This window comes from Bos mutus, chromosome 15, assembly GCF_027580195.1.
Source record: "Bos mutus isolate GX-2022 chromosome 15, NWIPB_WYAK_1.1, whole genome shotgun sequence".
Classification (NCBI taxonomy): Eukaryota; Metazoa; Chordata; class Mammalia; order Artiodactyla; family Bovidae; genus Bos; species Bos mutus.
Genome location: NC_091631.1, coordinates 30,334,284 through 30,348,837, shown reverse-complemented (window position 1 = coordinate 30,348,837; position 14,554 = coordinate 30,334,284). Strand labels below are relative to the sequence as shown.

The 14,554-nt window shown below is 47.0% G+C and overlaps 1 protein-coding gene across 1 annotated transcript in view; it reads right to left on the bottom strand.

Moving 5' to 3' along the window:
- Nucleotides 1-3,112: 3,112 nt before the first annotated feature.
- Nucleotides 3,113-14,554, bottom strand: part of CLPB (ClpB family mitochondrial disaggregase) — a 147,821-nt gene continuing 136,379 nt past the window's right edge. The window contains exons 10-16 of the mRNA XM_005893508.3: nucleotides 14,477-14,521; nucleotides 13,950-14,111; nucleotides 8,626-8,782; nucleotides 7,785-7,858; nucleotides 7,500-7,619; nucleotides 7,306-7,410; nucleotides 3,113-6,945 (exon numbers count right to left, since the gene is read on the bottom strand). Coding sequence (XP_005893570.2) covers nucleotides 6,697-6,945; nucleotides 7,306-7,410; nucleotides 7,500-7,619; nucleotides 7,785-7,858; nucleotides 8,626-8,782; nucleotides 13,950-14,111; nucleotides 14,477-14,521 — 912 coding nt within the window. The 3' untranslated portion in view covers nucleotides 3,113-6,696. The remainder of the gene's footprint in view (nucleotides 6,946-7,305; nucleotides 7,411-7,499; nucleotides 7,620-7,784; nucleotides 7,859-8,625; nucleotides 8,783-13,949; nucleotides 14,112-14,476; nucleotides 14,522-14,554) is intronic.

Genomic DNA, 14,554 nt, shown 5'->3' with positions numbered 1-14,554 from the left:
ACTGATCCCCAGGTTAAGGAACAGGGTTTTTCTGGTCTTCATTTCACAAGGAAGTGGTCCTTTGAGACTCCTGTTTCAGTGGTGATGGCCCAGCACTCAGCCAATAGGTGGGTCCCCAGTCTCGATAAACTCTTTGACCTTGACTCTCACACATCCTCTGACTTTTGGGTTTCCGTTCATTTCTGGCACGTTGGGACTTCCCATTTTCAGTTTCAAGTTCAGTTGTGTGTCAAACATTTTTTTGGCTACATAATATTCAATATTTCTATACTTGATGTGGGAAGGAAGTTTGCCTGGGACTACTCTGTTGGTTAGAAGTCACCCCAAAACATTCTGCATACTGCAATGAAAAAGTTCTTTTAAAAATACCAATATGGCTGTTTCATTCCCTTAGTATGGCATTCAAAGCACTGTGAAGTCAGGATACTTGCCTCTCTAGCATTTCCCACCACTTTCTCCTTTTCTCCAGAGTCACATAGTCTGTGCAGTCCAGAAACAGATACCGATGCGTCTCTTTCCATTCTCTTACGAATCTATTTAGGGTATACAGTGATAGTAGTTACATTTACTTATCCTCTAGTTTGCACACTCTCCAGGTGGAACTGAAGTAACTGATAGGCTACTACTTGTATCTCCTAGACCCAGAAAACAGTAGTTCTGAATTGTATATTATTTTTTTATGAAAATTTTTTAAAATTTAAATTTATTTTAATTGGAGGCTAATTACTTTACAATATTGTATTGGTTTTGCCATACATCAACATGAATCTGCCACGGGCGTACAAGTGTTCCCAATCCTGAACCCCCCTCCCACCTCCCTCCCCATACCATCCCTCTGGGTCATCCCAGTGCACCAGCCCCAAGCATCCTGTATCATGCATCAAACCTGGACTGGTGATACGTTTCTGACATGATATTATACATGTTACAATGCCATTCTCCCAAATCATCCCACCCTCTCCCTCTCCCTCTCCCACAGAGTCCAAAAGACTGTTCTATACATCTGTGTCTCTTTTGCTGTCTTGCATACAGGGTTATCATTACCATCTTTCTAAATTCCATATATATGCGTTAGTATACTGTATTGGTGTTTTTTTCTGGCTTACTTCACTCTGTATAATCGGCTCCAGTTTCATCCACCTCATTAGAAGTGATTCAAATGTATTCTTTTTAATGGCTGAGTAATACTCCATTGTGTATATGTACCCCAGCTTTCTTATCCATTCATCTGCTGATGGACATCTAGTATATCAATTATATAGGTTCTTTCCAAGAACAATATCTTTTCATTTGTCAGATCATGTGCTATGCCCTTCAATATGATTTTCCTTTTTTGTTAAATTTATTCTTAGTATTTTATAATTGTGAACAGGTAATACATTAATAAGGTTCAAAATTCAATTTAAAATTATAAAAAATAGTTAATTTACCCTTCCATTGCTGTTTCCTCTCTACCCAATTATTCTCTCTTCCAGAGTTACTTTATGTATATGTGAGCAAATACATATACCTATTTATTTCAACTGTTAATGGAATACTTTTGTTGTTGTTTCTAGTTGATTATTGCTGGAATAGAAAAAAGCTATTGATTTTTGTACATTTATCTTTTATTCAGACACTTACCAAATTTCCACATTAATGCTAATAGGTTTTACTTAGAGCCTCTTAGATTTCCTAAACACACAGTCACATATCAGCAAAACAATTTATTATTTTCCAATACATATACCAATTATTCACTTTTATTGCCTAATTATTTTCAACTGAATTTTCAAATCAATGTTGACTCTTATTTCAGACTTTAATATTTACTATTGGTTTTTGATGAACAGTTTCTTTTCCTTTTACTTGGAGGTTTATCAAATCACACTTAAAGCTGTAAAATTCTGTCAAATGCTTTTTCAGTACATACTGATTAAATGTTTCTCATTTAAAAAATTTCATTCTGAAATAATTTTAGACTTATAGAAAAGCTGCAGAAACAATACAAAGAATTCCTGTATACCCTTCACTGATTTCCTCAGTGAGAATACTTGTGTTTAATCGCTCTGTATTTTTTTTTATGAGTGTAAGTGGCTCTGTGGTAAAGAATCTGGCCGCCCATGCAGGACACTCGGGTTTGATCCTTGGGTCAGGAAGATCCCCTGGTGAAGCGAGTGGCAACCCATTCTAGTATTCTTGCCTGGAAAATTCCATGGATGGAAGAGCCTGGCAGGGGGTCACAAAGAGCTGAACACGACTGAACGACTTAGCACACACACTTGTATACATACATATGTGTATGTATATAATTTAGTTTCTTGAAACATTTGCCAATTGTCTTTATCTTTAAATATTTCAATGTGTATTTTCTAAAAACAAGGATATCTTCATAAGAAATATTATCAAAATAAGAAAATGTTAATCTACAGACATTTAAATAATATTCATGTTCTTGAGATTAATATATTAGTAATATTTCCTGATATAGAAGCTTGTATTACCTTATGTAATAATGTTAATAATGTTAAAATAAACCTTATGTAATCATGTTATAAAGTTCAACTTAATTTTATTTGGAATTTTTACACCTATAGTCATAGATGAGATTACACTATGGCATTCTTTTTTGGCAGTTTATCGGGTTTGAGTATTAATACTACACTGCACTTTAAAAATCAACTGAGCATCTTTTAATCTTTTCCAATGATCTGAAGCAGTTTATATAGTAATTAAAAATCACACTGATACATTTTTTGGGTTGGGTTATGGCTACAGTGTTATTAACTTTGTGATAATTCACTGAATTGCATAACTGTGATTTGTATACTTTTCCATATAAATTTTAAATAAAAAGTTTAAAGAGGAATCTTTTAAAAGGGTAAAATTGCAATCACTTTTCCAATTTCTTCTGTTGGTAATTAATTGGCTTATTCAAACTATATCTTGGGTTAGTATTTGCTAGGAAATGATCTATCTGCTCTGTTTTCAAAATTGTGGCCACAAGACTTACCTTAAAATTATTTAAAACTCTTCCATATATATGATTATGTCTGATGTTGTCCCCCTCCACTTTTCCCCTTTATCAGACTGAGAAAATCTATTTTATTGGTGTTTTCAAAAAGAATCATCATTTTCTACTTATATTATTTTTTTTTTTTTGCATTTCTACTTAACTTCAGGTTTTATCTTTTTTCCTATGGTTTAAATGTTTTTTTTTCTAAATTCCTAAAACAATCACTAAGCACCTTTGAATTTTTCCTTTTGAACAATGAAGGTATTTTACTTCCAAGTCCAGCCTCATGTATTTCTAGATACTCAGTAAGGTGTCTGGGGTCTTACTTTGCCCTATCCTCTCAAGTTCTGCTGCCTGGCCACAAGCACATGACAAATGTTCGCTCCATGAACATAGGATACTGTTGTGTCCTGGGCCTCACTGTGAAGATCCGTGCTTGCTGCAGGGCCTACCCATCCATCCAAACACCTGGAGCAGCCATCATGTGAAGGCTCTGTGCCAGCTTCTATGAACAGGACAGTCAGTAGAACTGGGTATCTGCCCTCGTGGATCTTACACTCTAATGACAAAGGCAAACACAGAACAAGTAATGCAACTGAGCTAAGTCCTGTCGAGGATGCTGTGAAAGTATAAGGCAGGCGTCCAACATCACCTACAAGGCCCAGCTGAGTCTCTAGAAGTGATACTCAAGCTTCTTAGAATCGGAGGTCTACTCTGTCCCTTATTCTCTTCTCAGAAAGGTAGTCATTGGGTTTTCCTGTATAAAAGCTATCTGGTTTTCAGTTGTATGTCTGCTGGTCCTGGCCACAGCTGACTGAACCAAGAGACGGACAGCTGGGCATAAGAACTTTATCCAACAGGAGTGCTCTACACAGGATGGTCACTGACTGACTTAATTAGAGCCTCTATGGGAGTCTGAACAGAAAACAGAATGAGAGAAGAAACAGAAATAGCAGGAGAGGAAGAAGCAGAGAATGAATCGTAAAGTGCTAATAATAATGGCAAGCCCTGTGGTATGGGGTTAGACTTGTAGGCATCAATATGGACTCATGGTTTTTAATAATATACAGATGGACAGATTAGTAATAAATTCAGCTGTGTGTGACACATGTGTTAACATATACACATATATTTATTTCCTAGCTTTGTGTGCTGAAAAGGCCTAGAAGCAATGATACTCCAGGAGCAATGAATATACCACCCTGGTTTCTAAGTACCATTCTCAAATAAGAGGCATCAGGAGTTGCTTAGAGAAATGGCTGAAGTCAGGGCTGGGACAAGAAAAGTGTAAGTAACCTTGGAACACCTTGTGGTGCCAGAAAATAAGGTAATACTAAAAAAACGATGGGGCAACATTGAAACAACATAGGAGCCAACTCAAGAGCTCCCAATGGCCAAATCTAGGCCATATGAGCAATGAAATAAATTCTATTAGTACTATTAGTAGGCTACAACCCATAGACTAAAACAAGTATTCATTAGTTTTTACTTATAGGTAAATTATTGAATAAATAAATGGGAGAAAAGAGACAGCTGTTCCTTACAGAAGAATACCAATTAATACATATAGATGGAATAAGAAAACAATGTCATTATTAGGCAAATATAATATTAATATTTGTTAAAAGCAAGAGCCGGTTGGGAAGATCCCCTGGAGAAGGAAATGGCAACCCACTCCAGTATTCTTGCTTGGAGAATCCCAAGGACATAGGAGCCTGGCAGGCTACAGTCCATGGGGTCACAAAGAGTCGGACATGACTGAGTGACTAACGCGTTTACATTTACATGATGGATGCTAAAATCAACGGGCAAAATTCTATGGATAAATAAGACATCTGTACAGTTTCTATCTTTCTGTGAGATTCTTATTCATTTCAAAGGGAAAATTAGTAATCTTACAGTGGAGAACTGGTATACACAACCTCAGCATGTATCACCTGCTCTGAGTTATAAGGATGGGCACAGCATCACTTGAGGGCTAGTCTTGCCCAAAATGGAGACCCTCAATCTAGCATGTGAAAACAGCAGACAAACTCAGATTAAGGGACACTCTACAAATTTAACTGACCTGGAGGTTTCAAAAGTGTCAAGATCATAAAACGCAAAGGATGGAGGAACTGTCACAGGTTGAAGGAGATAAAGGAAACGCAACAAGATGTAACACGGGATCCTCGACTGGATTCTGGACCAGGAAAAGGACATCAGTGGGAAAAACGGCAAAATCTGAGTGCCTAGAGATTAGCTAGTAGTACCATATCATGTTAATTTCCTGGTTTTAATAATTATAATTTAATAATTTTTAACAAATGGTTGATGAAGGGTGCATGGAATTCTACTATTGTGTGGTAATTTCCTGTAAGTCTAAAATTATTTCAGAACAAGAAGTAAAACAACAACAACAAAAACTGCTACTAATAAATAAACAAAGAGTGGCAGTCACTGAGGTACAAAGCGGCAGACAGCTCCTTGAGGGGCTGGATGGTGCCTGTTGCAGCATCTGCTGGAGGCCATGTTCCAGCTTCCGGCTGCCCCCCACCCGCCGTGTCATGATATTCCTCCATCACTCGGGGGACTGTGATTCCTGTCCCCATTTTCTGCTTCCTGGAAGAGACTTTCTGACACCAAAGGAGGGTTTCCAAAGTGGCCCTTCAGGGGAGGCTGATGGCATGGTCCTCAATGGTGGCTACTGCAGATGGTTCCCAAGGATGTACGTACCAAGCCTTGCTGTGCCCTGCTAATTAAGCTGAGGCCGAACACGCCTGGTGTATGGAAAAGCCTTGGGGGATGGTGTGCAGTCCTCTGCTTAGTGACTAGCATGCAGACTGCATGAGGGAGCTGTCTATCCCATGTTCACTTAGCTAGGACCACGGTATAAACGGGGCTGAGGCAGACTCCATGGCCATCTGGGTACAGCCCGACCCAAGGATCCCTCCCCCTACAGTTCTCCACTGTCTATGTTGTTGGTCTCCTGCAAGAGAACCCGCAGAGTTAAGCTTGCTTGGTCATTTGGTGCTTCTGTCCAGGCCCCGTGTAGGGTAGGGTAGTACCCAACCTTCTTCCTAAAGATGCCCAATGCTGGCCTAGTTCCAAGGCTGGAGAGACGTGGTCTGGTCTGACCCCTGAACGTGGGGCAGGGAGGAATAGTAGCTACGACACAGCAGTGGAAGGGGGAAGGGTTCCGAGAGTCCCTTCCCCTTGGAATTCTAGGGCATGGGAAAGAGGAAGCAATGGCTTAAATGCAGAAGCTCTGTGTCTGGGCCTCTGACTTCTCTGCTCCCTGTGGAGACATTCTGGGGACTCAGTAGCATGAGAGCCAGCAGAGGGTAGCAGGTCACAGCCTGGTCCCTGTCTTCTTCCAGCCAGATCTGTTCTCAGCTGCCATACTTCTGAGCTTCCAGAAAACATGATAAAGTTCCAGAGGCTCTGGGACATGAGGATCACGCTGAGGGACAGGGATGAGGGAACTCCCTCTTCTCCCTGCCATAAAGCAGAGGAGCAGCTCCCCTCCCAGAGACCTAGGAGCACATGTGGGCCCCACAACGAAGGGGCTAGGGTGGGGCTGAGAAGGCATCTTCCAGGGGCTGTGAGGAGGTAACAGGCCTTAGGCTAGATGCAGAGGGGTGAGAAGCAGGAGGGGAAGGTAGGTCGGTCACCATGCCACAGCCAAGGGGGCTTTATTAGGTGTTGAGGGCATGTAGACGCTAGAGGGTGTGGCACACCTTCTCAGGGTGGAGTGGTGCCTGGATGTCCAATTTGTGGGTCTTGCTGTCCTTATCGATGATCTCCAGCCGCAGCTTGGGGGGACGCCTCTCGGCCTGGGATGAGGACAGTTCAGGACTCCTGAGCAGCTGCTTGTCTGAGTCCTCCACAGTGATGCGCAGGGTGCAGCCCCCCGGCAGCAGGTCCTGCTCATAGGCAGCTGCCAGCTGGTTCACCACTCGGCGCTCCACCTGCAGGCGGTAGGGGAAGCTGTCGTCACTGCCAAAGCCTGGAGGCCCAGCTCTGTTACTTGCTGCCTGGGCAAGAACTTACTCAAAGCTTCAGTTTTTTCATCTGCAAAGGGCTAACAACACGAGCTTGCAGGACAGTACTAACAAGTCAGTAGTCAGTTTCTGAGGTTCCTAGCCCCAGTTCCCTGACGCTGGTAGGAGTTCAAACTCATTTCCCCTCTTGGACAGGGGTTTTACTTGATTATATTGTTTTTGGTTCTGAAGGGGCATCTGCTCTGGGTAAGGACAACCCCAGCCTGCCTGGGCGAATGGGTCTAGGGGCAACAGAGAGGGAGGTGTGGAGGTCCTCTCAGGACTCACCTCATGCTTGATGGAGCGGGCGCCATAGTGCACATTGTAGCCTTCGACCAACACGTCTGCCACCTCACGGTCCCAGAGCAGAGTGATGTTGTGCCTTTGCTTAGCCTGGGACAGGTCAGACAGCAGCATGTCTGCATGTGGCCCAGGGCTTTCTAGATGTTCCGCCCCCACCCATGGGCAGTCCCTGCTCTTACTCTTTTGGCCCAGAAATTCAACTCCTTGTTGACGAGCTGGATGAGCTCCGAGTGGCAGAAGGGGAGGAAGTAGACGATCTCATTGATTCGTCCCAGAAACTCATCTCTCCGGAAGTGAGCCTGCAGGGCCAGGTTAGGGATGTGAGCTTAGTGACCCAGAGTGGGTAACGGAATTAGTGGACCCTACTGGGGAAGATATGGATGGGAGGGCTTCCACATCCTCACGATGGCTAAGGTGATCCCCTCCAACTCGAGGCTCCAGCGGGAAGGACAAGGAACTCTTACTTTTAGGATGGGGCGAATCACGTTTTCCTTGAAGTTCTTTGAGATGGTGATCTTGTCACTGATCTGGACGTCCCCTGTGGAGACAGAAACATAAACTGCCTGCTCCCTACACCTGGGACCTTTGGGAGCTGTGCTGAACCTTGGCTCCATGACAAGAGCCTGCTCTTGCCCCTGACAGTCTGTATGATCCTGGTCAACATCTTGTGTCCTCTGGGCTTCGGCCTTCTCATCACCTGCACAATCAGAGGACTGGACTGCATACTTCCCAGACCCTTCCAGTGCTCATGTGCAGTAGGAATTACATGAAGGAGCGGAGGGGAGAGGAGAAGAGTCAGGACTGAGACTTGAGTCCTGAGTTGTAAGAAGGGGGCTGGAGAGTTCAATCCTAGACAGAAGGCTGATAGAAGCAGTGTCCACCCTGACACACTCCCCTTTCCAGCACTTTCCAGGGCCTACCCGTGCCCACCTCCAGGTTTCTGACCTGCCAGCCCCTTGCTGCACCAAAGTGTCCCTCCCTGTTAAGTGCACATCTCTTTAGTCCCCTGAGACCCTGGCCCTCCTCCTGGCCCCACACCTTGGGGTGGCTCTGTCCCTGCCTCTGTCTGGAGCCCTCCTGTTACCCGAGAGGCCTGGGGCTTTCTTGAGGAAGTAGGGGCACTGTTTGTTGGCCTCCCTCCACTATCTAGTTGGGTGCTTGGTATCTAGTCAGGGCCAGTGAGGGAGAGATGCCAGCCAGGACCTTCATCTGACCCTGGGACCCCGATTCCATCCTTCCCCTGGAGCAGCGTGGCAGCCGTGTCACTTGACTGTTTGCCAAGAAAACGTGGGCCACATGCCATACCAAGGTTCTCGGCAATCCGGTTACGGCTCATCTCCAAAGCTTCCTGCCTCAGCTGCAGTGCATGCTGTGCTATCTCGTCACTGGCCACGTTTGAGGTCATGATGAAGATGGCGTCCTTGCAGTCGATGGTCTTGCCTTTTCCATCTGTCAGCCGGCCCTGGGAAGGAATAGCAACTGCGTGGTCAGGGAGCGGTAAGGCCGGGCACCGCTTCCAGGAGGTCTCTCCAGAACCCTCTCCCCCTGGCAGTTAGCGCTCCCTCCTCTGGGGTGTCTGAGCACTGTTCTCACACCTTGGTTTCAGTGCTCACCTGCTGGGAGAGCCACCAGCTGAGACTGCATCTGCTGCCTGGCATCTCTCAGGGCACCCAGAAGCCAGTCTGACTGTATAAGCAGCCATCCAACACACTCTCCTGGAGGCCTGCTGTGGGTGGAGCTCTGTGTTGGGGCACTGGGGACTCACTGAGCCTGACAGCTCCAGTCTAGAGGAGTGAGGCCAGGAAACAAGCAGTTAGAATTCAGTGGGTTAGGCATTATGATAAAGGGAAGGCCAGGCTGCTATAGGAGGTCACAGCGTATTCTACAGGGCCACTGTGCAGACCAGATAAATGAACTGAAACAGGTATCATCTCTGCATCTTCAGAGCCATCCTCTGGCCTAAGATAAAAAATAATGTTCTTCCTTTAATCAACATGGGAAGTTGCCTTGGAATCTTTCGTTTTTTTCTAGAAGTGACACAGAAGAAAGCATCTTTACTAGACGCAAATGCACCAAGGAAAGAGAAAAGGGGCAACAATAAAGGGAAGAGACAGAAGAACTAGAAAAGTGTAGTTGTCCAGGGCCGTTCAGCTTAAGAGCGAGGAACTCCGCCCACTCAGCAAACCTCAAGGCTCTCATGGTACAACAGCACTTTGCAGTCATTTGTAAAGAAGCACAGGGGCTTTCCTAGTGGCTCAGTGGTAAAGAATCCGCCTGCCAACACAGGAGATGTGAGTTTGATCTGGGTTGGGAAGATTCCTTGGAAAGAAAATGGCAACCCACTCGAGTATTCTTGCCTGGGAAATCCCATGGACAGAGGAGCCTGGTGGGCCACAGTCCACAGGGTTGCCAAAGTGTTGGACACGACTTAGCAACTAAAGAACAACAATGACATATAAAAGCAATAATCAATGCCCTGCTGAGAGGAACTGGTGGAGTCTGCTGTGATGGGCACCCACAGCCACCCCCAGGGCCCTACTCGGTACCTCTGTGAGGGCAGGGGCTGGGTCTTGTTCTCACTGGGTCTTAGAACAGTGCCTGGCATAGAGCAGCCCTCAGCACTTGCTTGCAGACTGTTTGAATCCTCACCACCCCTACAAAGAAACTAAGGCTCCAAGAGCTTAGTTTGTACAAGGTCTCAGAGCTGGAACACAGTCCAGCTGAGACTCTACTGAACAGGCTCACCCCAGCACCCCTGTCACTGTACACCAGGCTCCTGGGGCCATACCAACAATGTGGGATAAAGGAGGCTTTGTGAAATTTTCTTTCCTAAATAAAAACTTCTCAGAGTTCTTCTAAATTCAGTTTGCATCCTTTGATCCTGACTGGAGAGAAGCTAAGCTACTGGGTCAGGTGTGGGGAGAGGTAGACCTTCTTAGGAATTCACTGGGGCTGCAGACAAAGCATAGCTCCTGCCAATTCTGAGAGCATGGCTCCGGGGAGAGGTCACTGACAGCCTGAGGGGCCCTGCCCCAGGCCAGTGATTCGGGGCCCTACCCCAGCCTCAGGCAACCATTCCTTCCTAAGTATGTTCCTTTCCCTGGCTGCGAGGGCCTCACTCAAGGTCAGCCCTTGCTTCTAAAGCAGATGCAAAGGCAGACTAGCCCTAGCTCTCAGAGGTAAAAAAAGAAAGGCATGTGCATTAACTGAGCACCTACTGTGTACTGGGCATGGTACCAAGTGCTTTTCTGCCTCACTTTACGCTGGCCCGTGGCACAGGCCTCTCAGGAAGTGTTAGCTCCAAGGGCGTCTATTCAAAGGGGACCTTGAGATCCAGTCGTGGTCATTCCCCCGTCCCAGCCTTGAGTGGGAAGAGGAGAAGGACGGGTACAAGCAGATGTCCCTGAGCTTGGCCATTAGCTCCCCACTTCACCCCCTGCCTACGAGTTACAACACGACAGATCCACTGAGGGCAGTTCTAGTTCTGGGGACCAGGTCTGCGTGTGCGTGGATGACCCCGCTGTGTTCACAGTGCTCGTCCCTGAGGACTGAGTGCACACACGGCTATACTGGCCAGAGCAATAACCCGCGGCCATTCCGTTCTGAGAGATCAAAGCTCTGCTCATAACGGGGCCTGGGGATGGGTCCCTGGCGGGCCAGGGGAGCAGGTGCAGTGCATGACTGGCCCAAGGGTGACTTTCAGTGTTTGTGCCTCCTCCTCAGAGTCCTTGGCAATAAAATGTGTCCCAAAGAGGGAGCTGTGGCTGACCCGCCTCCCAACTGGAGTGCACGCATGCGGGTGAGGTGTGAATGCTCACTGCAGGGTCACAGGGGCTGCTTCCCCAGTGGCCCCCCATTTCTGTCCTCGAAGGGAGGCACAGAGAGTGGGCTTCCTGGGACTTGTGCCCTGTGCTGTAGGTCTGGGGTCAACTGGGAAGTGAGCTGCATTAGCTCTGCTTGGTGACAGCTTTGCTAGGGCTCCCACTTTTCTGGGCCTAAGCTTGGGGGATCTGGGATGGGTGGATCTGGGGTGGGGGGCGCGAGTCTCTATGCCCCTTAGTCCTACTGATCCTAGGGCAGCACTCACCACAGTGGCTGAACTGCTTTTTGCTGCCTGTCTCCCCCTCACTCCCGAGCACTGAGGCAGGGGCTGTGTCTGTTCTGCCTGTTTCCCCTCTGCCTGCCTGCACTAAACCACACTCTTTCTAATTTGCCTCCTACTCTCTGGCAATTCCCTCTGGGTCTTTGCAGAGAGGTCGCAAGCCTCGTCTCTGCTTACCAGACTCTCACCAGGTGAGAGCGCTCGTCCATTCCTGTGGCTTGTGACTCTTTCTGTGCTGAAGCACTCCTGAGTCTATTCCAGCACAGACCTCTCTTGCACTCCAGACAAGCAACTTCCTGGACATCTCCATCTGGCTGTATCCCAGGTATTTCATTTTCAACACTTCTGAACCTTAGCTCCTCACCTTCCTCAATCTGTTGCTCACATCTCTGTGTTCCCTGCCTCTGATAGGGGCAGAACCCATGGGTCAGGCCAGAGACACTTCCACTGGTCACCCTTGTCACCTCCCTGTCTCCTCACTTGGGAGTTCTCTCCATCCAATGGCCCTGCTGTAGAGCACGTCTCCCCAGCCCTCACTAGGACTCTTCAACAGTCTCCTCGCTGGTCCCTCTTCTTCCTTCTAGTCCATTTACTCACTGCTGCCTACAGGAGCTTTATAAAAGGAAAATTCAATCATGCTTTTCCCTTGCCTCAAGTCTTTGAAAGCTTCTTACTCTCCAGCAAATAAATCCACGCTCCTTTGCCTGAGATTCTAATCTGCCCCTGTCTATCTCACCCATCTACCTCCACCATTCTGTTCTCACCTTCCCTCGCAGTCGGGCAATTACTGAAAGGCTGCAGTCCTCTGGATGAGGCAGGCTGCCTCACGCCTCTCTGTGCCTACACACAAGGTGTCTACTGCCAACCCTAACATACTGAATTAAGTTAGTTGACGGGGTGTTTCCCCTGGTGCTGGGGGCTCTGAGAATGCCTGGAAAGACTAGGTACCTGGGAGTTATTATTTAAGCTGTGGGTTCTAGGAACTGGAGTGCCTGGGTTCAAACCCTTGATTTTCTCTTCCCAGCTGTGTGACCATGGATGAATCAGTTATCTCACTGTATCTCAGTTTCTACATTTGCCACACTGAGGTAGTAATAATGACTATCTTCATATGGTTATCGGGAAGATTAAAGGAGTTCATAAAACAGTGCCTTGCACATAAAGTACAAAAATGCCAACTTGATCGCATCCCTTTTCTACCTGATAGGGCAGGTTTGGGTCTCGTCCATAAGCTGTGTACCTGAATCCTATTAACAGTCTAGAATGGAGTTGGGGGAGTATCAGAGCACAGGTGTTGGAAACAGAATATGTGACCCTTGAAGGACTGGCCTTCATTCCTCAGTAGGAGTTCTCAGGATAGGGAGCAGATAAGAGCCTAGGAGGAGGGCAATAAAACTGGGGCAGCCAAGGATGCTGGGCTCGGAGGGGAAGCCAGTGAGTGGGCAGCTGTGGGGACACTTGGATCTGGCTCTGGCTGGCTTGGTACCTGGTGTGCTATTTGGTCCAGGGGTATCCATTCCTGTATCTCATCAGCGAACCTGTGAGATTTTGAGAAGCAAACCCCTTTCCATTTTCCCAGGGCTGGATGGGGCTGAGTGGAAAGGCGGGCTGGACTCGGTCTGCCCATGTGCTGGCTAACACAGCCTCTGCATGGGAGCAGAAGGAAGGCCTCACCTGGAACAGGTGGATGTCAGCCCCTCCCCTGACAGTAAGCCCTCCCTCCCCTGCTCAAGATAAGGAGAGGTACAGCGGGGAGACCTGGGCTCTGGGACCAGATGTGTCTTGAGACCATTTATGGCTCCTCTGGCCTTGTGCTCTGTGGCCTTGTGCAAGTCATTTACAACCTCTTGAACTTGTTTCTACATCTGTTATAAAAGGTTACTACCTTGCCTGGCTATTGTGATGATTAGCAATAAAGTCTGTAACATCTTTAGCACAAGCCTACTGCATAGACTGCTGAATAAAAGGAAGCTGTTCTCATCTAGAGCTCACTCGGTCAGTTCAGAGGGAGACTGTTCTCGTTTGTGATGAGCCGGGAGCTGTTCAGAAGAAGAACACTCCATAAGCCAGGGCACCACCATTCCATCATCACTGCAATGGTCACAGACAGCAGTAACATTACTAACATTTTAAAGAACTGGTGAAGATGATGGAAGGAAGGAGCAGGAGCCGTCTGAGTGAGATTCTTGGAGCTTACTGGATCCAGCCTCCCTGTTTTTCACATGAGGTTCCTAGAGATGGAGCTGAGCTGGAACTAAAAATTCAGGTCTCACTCTCTCCTGGCACTTCTGCCCCATTCTCTCTTTAAAAGGGACCTGGGCAGCCACAACATTTCAACTTTTGGGCCCTGCTTGTTTTTCCTAGAGTGCCCAGTCTGGGCCCTGGTCCAGAGAAGGGGTGAAGCCACATCTGCTAACTGAGAAGCAGGAACTTGATGAACGACTGACTCCGGATCCACAGGTCCTGCTGCTCATAGCCCCCTCATACCTACAGGTGTCCCCCAGCCAAACCCAGCCCCATGACTCACCTCATCAAACAGCTGCAGCATGATGGTGAGCACATCTGGGTGGGCTTTGTCTACCTCATCAAACAGCACCACGGCGTTGGGGCACTGCTTCAGCTTCTTGGTCAGCTGGCCACCCTCCTCATGGCCAATGTAGCCTGGTGGGGACCCGATGAACTTGGCTACCTGGCGGAAGGAGAGAATTAAGTTAGGCAGGCCTTTCCATCCTTTCAGTTTCCAATACGGGGCATGCACGGTAAGCTGGCTTTGTATACTGTTAAGACTGCCTGTTTCAACAAGGTGAGGTTATCTCTTGGGGTGGAAGGAATCTTGCTGTGATAGGAGAGCAGTTGGATCTCTTCTATGTTTATTCTTCAGAGCAAATCCTATGCAAAACAGATGGACCCCACTGTGTACATATGTCCCCAAAGGACAAATTCCAAGGCTGCTGTAATTATCTCAGGCTTGAATGACAAGTCACATCAAAATACCCAGGCAGAGTCATGTTGACAGGCTTTCCAAACCAGACTTCCCCAAGGACTCTCACTCACCTCATGCCGCTCCTGGAACTCAGACATGTCTAGCCTGATGAAACCCTGTGTGGAAACAAGCACGAGTCCATTTGAAGA